Source organism: Lissotriton helveticus, chromosome 8, assembly GCF_964261635.1.
Source record: "Lissotriton helveticus chromosome 8, aLisHel1.1, whole genome shotgun sequence".
NCBI lineage: Eukaryota > Metazoa > Chordata > Amphibia > Caudata > Salamandridae > Lissotriton > Lissotriton helveticus.
Window position 1 is genome coordinate 1,593,793,132 of NC_136069.1, and position 12,047 is coordinate 1,593,805,178.

The 12,047-nt window shown below is 45.4% G+C and overlaps 1 protein-coding gene across 3 annotated transcripts in view; it reads right to left on the reverse strand.

The window, feature by feature from the left end:
• Positions 1-12,047, reverse strand: part of INPPL1 (inositol polyphosphate phosphatase like 1) — a 755,507-nt gene that overhangs the window by 150,723 nt on the left and 592,737 nt on the right. For all 3 annotated transcript variants that reach the window (XM_078658619.1, XM_078658620.1, XM_078658621.1), the window contains one exon: positions 3,039-3,120. In XM_078658619.1, coding sequence (XP_078514745.1) covers positions 3,039-3,120 — 82 coding nt within the window. The remainder of the gene's footprint in view (positions 1-3,038; positions 3,121-12,047) is intronic.

Consider the following 12,047-nt stretch of genomic DNA (forward strand, 5'->3'; position numbering starts at 1 on the left):
GAAGGCGATGCATCAATGTCTGTAGGAGGAGGAGGGATGACTTCTACCGGTGCTACCGGCATCAGTGTCGGAGTCGCAGGATCGAAAACAGGCACCGTAGATAGAGATCCCGAAGGACTGTATACCTGCACCGAAGCAGAGCCGGCTGAATCTGATTGGCGCCGCCCAACGACTCCGATGGCCAACCATCACTGAGGATAAACTCTCCAACAGCACCCCATTCGCTTCCTTGGGCCCAAAGGCATCCCAAAGATGAGGTGTAAAGAGTTATAATACTCCCTCACCTGAACCATTGAAGCCCTGGCTCTCGGAAAGACGGGGTGCGGAGTCGCGTAAGGCCTCCTCAACCGCCGAGCGGGAGGAGCACTGGGAGACCATGTCTCCACGAGGTGAAACTGGGGGATGCCACAATTTCAACTGCTTCCATTCTCATACCTTCACAGCGGATAACGTTTCTCGGGACAACATTGGATACTCTCCAAAACAAGGTATTCTTATCCACAGAAAGACCGAACCCATTCCATCTCTGGTTCACAATCTCTCCAAAATAGTTAGCGTCTCTCCGTCTCCTCAAATCCTTTCTCAGCATGATGTCCTCTGCCATCCTCATGGTACCTCACGCACGCCTACGGATGAGGCCTTTTTGGGAGCAATTGGACAGACAATGGCTTCAGATAACCGGATCATTCGACGATATTATTCAGATCACCCGGGTCATGAGAAGCGCACTTCCTCGGTGGCAGTCCACCAACAATCTCTCTGTGGGGCTGACATTCCTCTCTCCTCTTCCAGAGTTGTGACCATAGATGCATCAGTGGAAGGTTGGGGGTGCATCTTCAGGACCTCCAGTTTTCTAGAACTAAGAGCAATTTTCCTAGCCCTTCAGTCGTTTCTCTAATGGATACGAGCATCCTCAGTCTTCATTCGTACAAACAATACCACCTGTGTGCATTATCTCAACAAACAGGGAGGAACAAGATCTCCAATCCTATCTTTCGAAGCTCAAAGGATCTGGGAATGGACACTGTGGCATCACATACCCATCAAGGCAGAGCATCTACCAGGAATAAAGAACAACCTGGCAGACACCTTGAGCAGATTATGTCAAACAAATCACGGGTGGGAACTCAATCAACTAATTCTCGGTTCCATCTTCCAGAAATGGAGAACACCCAACTTAGGTGTCAGGGAACATCTCAAGGGAACCAGAAATGCTGGTTCTTCACCAGCGGAGAACCTCAGAGAGGGTCATGGGGGAATGTGTTTTCAATAAGATGGTCATGGATCTTTGGGTACTATGTTTACCCGTGCCCTCTCATTCCCAGGGTTCTGATGAAATTGAGACCGGAACTGTGCCAGCTTATCCTCATTGCTCCAACTTGGCCCTGCCAACATTGGTTCATGGAGCTACTCTTGCTGTCAAAATCCAAGCCTTATCGCCTGCCAGTAACAACAACTGTGCAAACCACGAGCAAGGGGCAAATCTTGCATCCGCACCCAGCTTCTCTTCAGTTGCATGCTTGGCACCTGAGTTCAATGAGTTCATGAATTTAGTAATTCCCCAAGATTGTAGAGATATATTGTCCAGAGCTAGAGCCGAATCTACAACTACAATGTACAAACTGAAATGGAAAAGTTTTTGTTTTTGGTGCCTTTGGAATAACGCTCACCCTTTTCTCCAGAACAAATCTTGCCTTATCTCGTATTTCTGGCAAAATCAAGCCTGGCATATGCGTCCGGGTCCATCTCGCTGCCCTTTCCAGATACAGGCGCACTTCCGACGCTTTTTCTCATCGCTCTTCTCGTATCATCAAGCAGTTCATGAAGGGAATTTTCAGGACTTTCCCTCCCATTCGCTCTCCTCTGCCAGAATGGCGCCTTAAAGTAGTCCTGTCAACTAATGAAACCACAGTTTGAACCAATTCACAAAATTGAGCTCAAGTTTCTCACCTGTAAAGTGACATTACATCTTGCGCTTATTTCTGCAAGGAGAGTAAATGAAACTCAAGCCTTCATCATAAGAGAGCCCTACTGCTTTACTCTAAATTAATCTTGAAGGTTCCAACTCAGTTTCACCTTAATGAACCTGTTGTTCTAGGCACCTTTTTCCCACATCCTTCTTCACCGGCGGAGAAATCTTTCCACTCCTTGGATGTTAAACGTTGCCTTAAGTTTAATTTCCAAAGAACCAAGCAGCTACGCAGAAAGGATCAGTTGCTAGTCTCTTATGTCCTCTAAGACTGGGTTCTGCTGTCACAAAATGAACTATTGCACGATGGATCGCTGCTGCTATTCAGCTTTGTCATACTAAGGCGGGTAAACTGCTTACGATCAAGGCCAAGGCTCATTCTACAAGAGGAGTTTCTTCTTCTGATGCTCTTTTCCCTGCAGTATCTTTGGAAAACATTGTTTTTCATGTGTATGGCTTTTCACATCAGTAGGAAATTAATGCTTTCCTTTTTGTGAGGTGCCTGTATCTTCCTGACAAGACTTTTTAGAAGCCTTTTTCTTGGAAACTTCAGGACATTCATGAGATCTTTCTCTCCTTTTGGATGTTTCCTGGGAAGCCTGTGAGGTAGAGCTCTCCTCATCCTCAGAGAAGACATCAGTCTGTGAAGCCAAATCAACAACCTACCCTATCTCTCCTTGAGGGTTTTGGTTGAAAAGGTCCTACAAATCTTGCAGTCCTTTACCTTATGCTGAGGGTAGAGGCAGTAGATACAGTTCTTATGAGGATCCTCAGCATGCAGCCTCTTCTTACCGTGGGTTGTTCTAGAGGGTGCCGTCACCTGATTGGCTGCTACTTAAGTTTGGTTCTTTTTTCCAAAGGAATATGGACAGGTTATTGCAGTGACTGTTCATTGCATGGTAGCGTATGGTAGTATTATCTACTGCTTTTATATGTATACCGTGGGATGATTCAAGCATGTGAATCTATGAAAGATCTAATACTGGAGAAGTAAGTAGTATCTCCTTGAGTCTTTCTAAGATTCTGGTCTCTATAAATGCAGTTTGATGGCTATCACAACAGTACTTACCATAGGAATTACAGATGATGTGAGTCTCAGGGTAGGATTTCCATAACACACGATCACACCAGGAGGGAACATTGGTACGCACCTGGAAAGAGGTTACAGAAGCAAATGTTTTACATACTCATGACATTTGAGAGACCAGAAGGGGTATCAGTATTCAATGAGACGTAAGGAAAGTACTAGTGAAGTAACCTATCATAAAAGAATCTACACTGTCTGTGAAAAAGTGACTTACTCGGTGAAACAGCTGTTGGTTGTTGTATAGTTTTGTTCTATAGCTGATACCAATGTATGAGTGAATGCAAATTTCTATGGTGCAATATCTGCAGGCAAGGGTGTCCTGGCGCTATTTCAGTAGGCCACACACTAAAGTAGAAACACACTATTTAAATGATTTAGAATAGCCAGGTTTTCAACTAGTGTTTTTTTTATAATCACATTTTATTAGTTTCACACAATCTACTGTAGGCTCTTATGAAAGATAATAAATGTACAATACAATATGCCCATGCTGACTTGTTACAGACCACAATATGCCTACCACTTCCCCCACGCCTTTTTGTGTTTCTGTGGAGAACCTCTGGACAGGAAAACAGGTGCTTCAAGTTTAGCGCACCATTACTTCAACTGTTTTGTTAAAGAAAATTCAGAAGGAATGGCTCAAACAGAGAAAATTAGAGCTATTCCACTGATTGGCGGCAAGGAATAAAAAGGAGCATCCTCCCTTCCTAGCCCTAATAAGCCCAGGACATTTAAGAAGGAGAAAATTAGAACATCAAGGTGATCTGTTTGGGCAACATTGACTTAGTTTGTCCATCAGCTATTTAGGGCCTTTCTTATGGAAAGTTCTGTGTGTCAGCATCAGCCATTTGAAATGGATCGGCTATTGTATTGGAAGCCAGTGCAGCATCTTCAGGTAAGGAGTGATTGATTGTGTATGGGGAATATTGAGAGCCTGGCAGAGGCATTTCAAAGTCAACCGATACACAAATTAAAATTATTTTTTGTAAAATTAAGATTTTTGTACAAAGGAGCCAAAACTTAACTTGATAACATAATTTGATGATAAAAGGCATCATTAATTCCCCTTTTAACCATGTGGACAAAGGGGGGCAAATTACGTCATTACTTTAGCTGGGGATTAAAACAGGGGTTAAATGCATGTATGATGCGGTATATAAATACCAGCACCTTAAGTGACCTTTTTGTTGTATAAAGGGCAAAAAGCCTGGCTTTTAGAGGATGCATTTAAAATAATTAAAAAAACAAATCACACGAATACAGCCTTAAGAAAAAAACAATAACTTGCAGAAGCCACAAAAATGCCTCCAACCCTTATAGAGGCTTACTGTCCTCCATTTTTAATGTTGTGGGAGAAAACAAAATGCCTTCAGCAGTTGCAATGCATCTGTGTCTCCTGTGCACCTTAAAAGGCGTAAGTCTGAAAAGGAGATACCAGAGCAGAGGCCACCTCCCCTTCGGCTTAGGAGTAGCCAGAAGGGGAGGCCACCTCCCCTTCGGCTTAGGAGTAGTCAGAGGTACCGACGGACAGAGCGGGGCCTCATCACCTGAGCAGTTGCCAGGAGAGGTGAGGTTTACTCCCATGAAATAATGGGAACGAATCTAAGTGTCCTGTGAAAATCGTCCTACATATCAAAGTCACAGAGTATGGTAGGATGTATCACACCAACCATTTTTGATTTAACTTTTTTTTCACCACACAGTTTTCTCGTCGTATTTTGCAGTACTGTAGTCTCCAGTCCTGAAGAAAGCCAGAGGTCAATATCACCAAGAATGGCTGAAACATGTAGACTTGTTTAACCAACTGATGATAGTTATCATGTCAAACTATCCACACTCTGTTTTTAGTCTTGACACTGTGGTAAGCGTATATTAAAGCTGTCTTTGTTACCATGGTAGTCAATTTTAAATTGCACCTTCTTTTTTGTTATACCTATAATCACTGCAAAACCTGTTTTTCAGCACCACCGACTTCAGAAACAACTATGGCTTGATCCATCACTGGTATTATGAATTGGTACAGCTCTTGATTTGATAAGGAGATCTGTCCTATTAGGTACCAGACTTACAAATCCCAGATGATGAAGTTCTGCCATTTGGTGGGCTGATGGGATTCTTTCCTAATTTAGCACAGTCTAGGGTGACGTTATAGATTCTGATCTTGCCTTGTATCACCTTCTGTCACAGACCAGTAGTTTCCTTTTTGTAATGGTTGATATGGACTTCTAGCTGCAGAACCCTTACGTTAGAAAAAATACCCAAGCAATACCATAACCGGAAGAGCTTTAGCTTTGGTGGAATGAGCTTGAAAACCTTCAGGAGGTTATTTCTTGGCCAGTGCGTAACAGATTTTGATGCAGAGTAGGACCCAAAGAGAGATAATTCACTGCCCAACCTTTTTTAGCATATACCCCACGAAGAGTTGGTCGTCCACCCAGAGCCCTAGTGTGCTGTCCAGGCGGTGGAGTCACTCCTCTTCTTTTGAGGAATGTGGAGGTGCATATAAAGTTGCCAGGGTGATCAATTGGCCTACATGAAAGGGTGAGAGCACTTTTGATAGAAAAGAGGCCCTTGAGCGAAGCACCAATCTGTCTGGATATACAGAGAGGTATGGCAGATTTGATGATAAGGCCTGCAGCTCTCTCACTCTACGAGCAGATGTAATTGCCACAAGGAAAGCTGTTCTCAGTGTGAGAAGCCTGAGGGGACAATTATGTAGAGGCTCAAAAGGAGCGCACATCAAAAATATTTCGTCCAAATTAAGGTCCTACTGAGGCATAAAAAATGGTGAAGGAGTGAAGAGATGGGTAAGATCTTTGAGGAACCTATGTACAATTGGGGACTTAAACAATGAGGGTTTGTTAGGCAGGCACAAGAAGGCAGACAGGCAAAGAGATAGCCCTTAAGAGTGCCCAGAGCAGAGTCCTGCGGGGCAAGGTAAAGAATGAAGAGTAAGACTTCAGAAAGAGAGGCAGAAAGGGGATCAACACTTTTTTCTGCACACCATACCACAAATTTATTCCAAAGGCAGGCATATTCCGTCTTGGTGGAGGGATGCCAAGCTGCCAAAACGATGTTACAGATTTCTGGAGGAAGGCCAAAAGCTGTCAACTGTCGACGCTCAATCTCTATGCAAGAAGGCAGAGAGTGGACAGGTCTGGGTGAAGAACCCTCCAATGCTGCTGCGACAGAAGATCCTTCCGAAGGGGAAGTCTGATCAGAGGATCGATGGCCATGGTCAGTAGCTTGGGATACCAGACTCTCTATTCCCAGTCCGGAGCCACAAGAATGACTTGGGCCCGGTTGTTACTGATCTTCTTGAGAACTCTGGGCAAGAGCGGTATGGGTGGAAAGGCATACAGGAGGCCTGAGCGCCACTCAAGACGAAAAGCGTCTCCGAACCAGAGCCGCCTTGAAAACTTCAGCGCGCAAAACTATTCACAGTGTGTGTTCTAGGCAGAGGCGAACAGATCCAACTAAGGCTCTCCCCTCCTCTGAAAGAGACATTGAGCCACCTCTGGGTGGAGACACCATTCATGACCTGATAGCCATCTTCGGCTGAGCTAGTCTGCCCTGGCGTTCAGAGAGCCCACCAGGTGTTGAACCACCAGGGATATGCTCTGCTGTTCCAGCCATGTCCAGTGGCAAAGGGCCTCTTGGCACAGGGTCCATAACTCCACACTGCTGGGTTTGTTGTAAGGGGGTAGATTAGGAGGGTTTGGAAGCTGCAGTTGCCAGGTGTTGAGTGGCGGACTGACCAGACCACTGGCCACCTGACCCCGAGGTTTATGGGTACCGTACCCTTGTCTACGCAGAGGCTGGGGAGCACACGTGGCATGGTAGCTGGGAGGGAATTGGTGCAGCTGCCCCCCCCCCCATCCGTAGCCACAAATGGAGCAAAATCAGTTTGGGGGATGACGTGGGGCCACAGAAAGGGCCAACGACCTGGCCATAGATCGAAAGTCCCGGAATCGCTCGAACGCTGGATCCGCTTTGTCTCCGAAGAGGGGTGCCATCGAAGGGCATGTCCATAAGGGAAGCCTGAGCATCCCCCGAAAAGCCACTTGTCCTCAACCAGACGTGGCACCTCAGGGCCATTGTCGATGACACCGCTCTGCCCAATAAGTCGGTAGTGCCATGTCTGCCTCTGATTGTGAACTTTGCTGCATATCTCCTGTCAATAACAGCTTTGTGAGGACAGCCCTGGCCTCCTTCAGGACTTGTAGCAGCACTTGTGCAACCGTGTACCATATAGTGTGGGAATAATGGCCCAAAAGGCATGTGATGTTCACAGATGGCAATGACAGCCTGGCAGAAGAAAACATCTTCTTCCCCAAAGAATCCAGCCTCCTGGATTCCCTACACATGCGGACGGTGGGAATGCACCCTTGGATCTGGAGGCTTCGACCAACATTCTCTCAGGGGTAGGGTGAGGAAGTTTGGGTCCCATGGGGCGGGGCGGGGCGCGACCGTCCTATTCACAGGACCAGGTCCCCAAAAGGACATCTGTGAGGGTGTCATTGAACAGGAGCAGGAGTTCGGATATGGAGACTTCTTGTTGCAACACCTCTGTCGAGATGTTAGTCTTGACTGACACCGAAGGCACCTAAAGGTCAAGGACCTCAGCTGCCCTCCGCACTACCATTGCACACGAGGCTCCCTCCTCCGCAGTCACGGTAGGGGAAGAAAGCATACCAGTATCCTGAGAAGTATCCAGTTCACTGGCTTTACTCAGCTCCTCACACAAGTCCTAATTTGGGTCTTCTTTCATGGGGATGGTATTCTGAAGGGTCCAGAGACACCTCTCAGTCTTCCCCGAGGCCTAGCTCAAGAGAATAGGGCTCAGGCTCTTATCTAGGAGTCAAGGTTTCTGCTGTTGTTGGAATCGTGCGGCGCCCATATAGCTCTGTGTCGGGGATGACAATGAGGATGGCGCCATCAGTGTGAGCCGAGAGCATCGCAACAGGTGCCGGGGAAGGTCGAGATGTTATGACCAGCGCCGGTCCGGATCCAGGAATAGATACTCTCGTCTGAGATGTTGATTTGCGCAGTCAAATGCTGGGCCGCCATGAGCTTTCAAAGCTTTCAGGTTCATCGCATGGCAATTGGAGCACAACTTCGAGTTGTGGCTACACTCCAAACACCACAGGGAGATGATGTGCGGGTCCGTCACTGACACCGGTTGGTGACAGGCTCTGCAGGGTTTGAATCTGGCCTTCCTGGATAACAGACCTAAAAACATCAAGAGGAAAATTCCTCAAAAACGGTTGACAAAACGTTGAAAAAAATCCAGTCAAAAAGTGACTGAGGGTAGCTCTACTCCGGATCAGCGCTGGCTGGCGCGGAAAGAAAAGAACTGACATCAGAGTGCCTAGGTGGTACCTATATAGGTACCACAATGTCACTTCCTGCGTGGACGCCGCACGCTGAGCCAATGGACGCCACATACCGACATGCGGTGGACTGCTCACGAAAAATCTTCAGAATCCAGTCTAACGCTTACAGACATTCAAAGGTAAGGAATCTGCAGCTTGAAGTTTCTATAAGATAGACTATGTCTAGGTAGATAATCTCCTGTATACTTCCCCCATACCAACTAGCTAAAAAACCCTTACCTACTAGACCTAGGGCACATTCTACAAGGGAAAAGGCTGCAACTGCATCTCCCCTAAGAAAAGTTCTCATTCCTGCAAAATGTAAAGGCGCTACGTGGAGATCTGGACATACCTTTACTATGCATTATTGTCTAGATTCAGACTCAAAGCAGATACTCAAGTAGGACAGGTTTCTTTGAGGAATCTTTTTGGGTAGTTTTTGTAGCTGATGACCACTTCTTGTGAGATGGGCTTGCTATTCTATTCAGTGCTAATATCTATTGATGAGGATCTCCTGGAAGACTAGGGAATAGTTGCTTACCTGTAACCCTAGTTCTCTTCCAGGGTAATCCTTGTCAAATTCATAATCAACCCTCCCGGGACAGGAACTATTACAGCTCTAAACAAATACTTCACTCAGGATTCCTAATCACCGTAAAAATTACCTGACCTAACTATCTTCTGTAAGGCATGATGGGATACAGGGGGTGCTGTGAGGTTCCTAAAGGCATGGTGCCAGTTTTCTCTACTATTCTTTGAAATGGTAGCCTATTGGCTAACAATGTCTCATATTCGCTTTCCTTTTCCATTTACTAAAGATTTGTTAAATATTTTCTATAGCCATTTGTTATTAATAACATATTCATATGTGATTGGATTCTTTTTAATATGAAAACTTAATGTAACCTGACCATTTTGCCTCTCTTTAGGCTGCAAATATATGTTTATGTAAGGTACTACGTACAAAGTTTATTACAAATAAAAAAAAATTAAGAAGATGATCTCCGGAATCCGCAGCGTGGACGGGACTAATCAGTGCTTATGACTTTAGATGAAGATCCCCTGGAGGAGAACACCAGTTCTTTGCCAGCTCCAGCTCTCTCACCAGACTGGGCCAGTAGGCCTTAAAATAGCTGGCCCTGATAAAATCTAACTCGCCATAGAGATTGGACAAGCAGATTTCTTCAGACGAATTGAAAGCCTCAAAAAGCCACCCACAGGTAATGCCAACGCCACTCCCTTCTATGAAGTGGGGAAATGGCTTTAGGTTGATATGCAAGGTCTGCTCACAAACAAAACCTGGGCTCACAGTTTAATATGTCAGTTGCTCAGCATTAACCATCTAAATCACAGCCAGTTTTCTTTCCAAAAGGATGGCTAATTTGAGGAGAAACCTGCTATGGTGAAGAGCACTGCTTCATACATTGGGACTTATGTGTTGTGTGCCTCCGTTAGAAAAAAAGCTACCCTCTTTACAGTGATTAATGTTAGATTACTCTGTACTATAAGGTGCCCATGCTTTTGGCGTAAATAGTTATTTTTTCTATTGTAATGATTTTAATTAATCTGTAAAATAATTTTTTTCTTTGACTTTGATTACAGAATACAGAGCTGATGCCTTACTGTGCTGCAAACATAAACCTATCCTAACATTTGCACAGCAGAAATAATTTACGCATCCTAATAAAAGCAAGCATTGACAAAGGCAATAGGTCTTGTGTTTCAATGGCTTTACCTCACCTTTTGGCTTTGCCAATGCTTTTGCTAATGCTGTTCTGAGTCAGCAAAAAGAAAAAAGTATTAGTTTGCCAGTGTGGAACAGTGTCCAGCCAAAACAAAAATGACCCATCACACAGTGACGAAGTGTGTGTGTGCATCACAAAACGTATGCAGTTATGTTTTATAACACCACTGCTTTATAAAACTTAACGATTCAGAAAAGGGGGGGTGGTGATGAACAGAGTGTCTGAATTAAGCAGACCACTCTTACCCAGTCCAAAGATCAGGGCTTGATCCATCACCGTTATTTAGCTCACTGCCCCATCCCAGCTCAGAACCTGGCTATATGCAAATTAGTCTGTCCCTGGCCCAGTGCATCATGGGAACAGGGCAGACCAAACTACCAAGCCAATTCTTCACCAGAAAGGAGACAAGCTTCCGGGGACCGGTTTCTGCCATTCCAGGCGTCGTCGGCCCGGCTTGCTTGAATCCTGATGGAGCAGTGAGCAAGGGACTCATGTCTGAGTATACCCTTCCACGCTTATGGTGGACAAAATGATTCAGAAAAGGGGGTGGTGATGAACAGAGTGTCTGAATTAAGCAGACCACTCTTACCCAGTCCAAAGATCAGGGCTTGATCCATCACCGTTATTTAGCTCACTGCCCCATCCCAGCTCAGAACCTGGCTATATGCAAATTAGTCTGTCCCTGGCCCAGTGCATCATGGGAACAGGGCAGACCAAACTACCAAGCCAATTCTTCACCAGAAAGGAGACAAGCTTCCGGGGACCGGTTTCTGCCATTCCAGGCGTCGTCGGCCCGGCTTGCTTGAATCCTGATGGAGCAGTGAGCAAGGGACTCATGTCTGAGTATACCCTTCCACGCTTATGGTGGACAAAACGATTCAGAAAAGGGGGTGGTGATGAACAGAGTGTCTGAATTAAGCAGACCACTCTTACCCAGTCCAAAGATCAGGGCTTGATCCATCACCGTTATTTAGCTCACTGCCCCATCCCAGCTCAGAACCTGGCTATATGCAAATTAGTCTGTCCCTGGCCCAGTGCATCATGGGAACAGGGCAGACCAAACTACCAAGCCAATTCTTCACCAGAAAGGAGACAAAACTTAACTGCATAACTGCTGTATTTTCTTCCTTTATTTAACATTTAATTTACTGTTCCAAGATGGCAAATGCCAACCTCGGAGCAATACATTAAAAAAAATTTGCAAACGTACATAATAGAAATAATTGAAATCACATGATGGCCGGTGCTCGTAACAGACATCAAGGGGCTGCAGGCGGAGCAATGCGCCCGCTTTTGGCCTAGTGCGTGCTGACTTACATTACAAGAGGCACGCAAAGGCCAATATCGGCCCACAAAAGGAAAAGCACACGCACAAGCGTGTTCGATTCCTAGGTCAGGATCTCAAACCCTGTTTTTCACCTACTAAATGTCTCGTGCTGCGCACTGCAACACTAGGCGCGAGACCTAAAAAAGGAGTTGTCTGGTAGTATACTGGAGCTGCACAGCTCTACGAAATTATAATTTTTTTAAACCTTGAAGAACAAAGAAACGGAAAAACAGAGAAGTCAACGCAGGAGAGGGGTGGACAGGGTTAGAAATTAATTTTAAAAAAGCCAGACAAGGAGGATGGGTGAAGTAGCGCATGAGTTATGGAGGGGGAGAGCAGCACAGAAAGTGCAGTGTCGATTTGATGGAGGAAACAACACATGCTTTTCCATGCTGAAATAAATAGACTAAAGGAATGTAAGCAATGGAAGGATACAAATCAACCAATCTAAAGGATAGTAAGGACATGTTTGAAGGGAGCAATAAACAAATGAAGAGGAAGGCAAGTCATTCAATAAGAGGCAATCAAATTAGAATGACAAGAA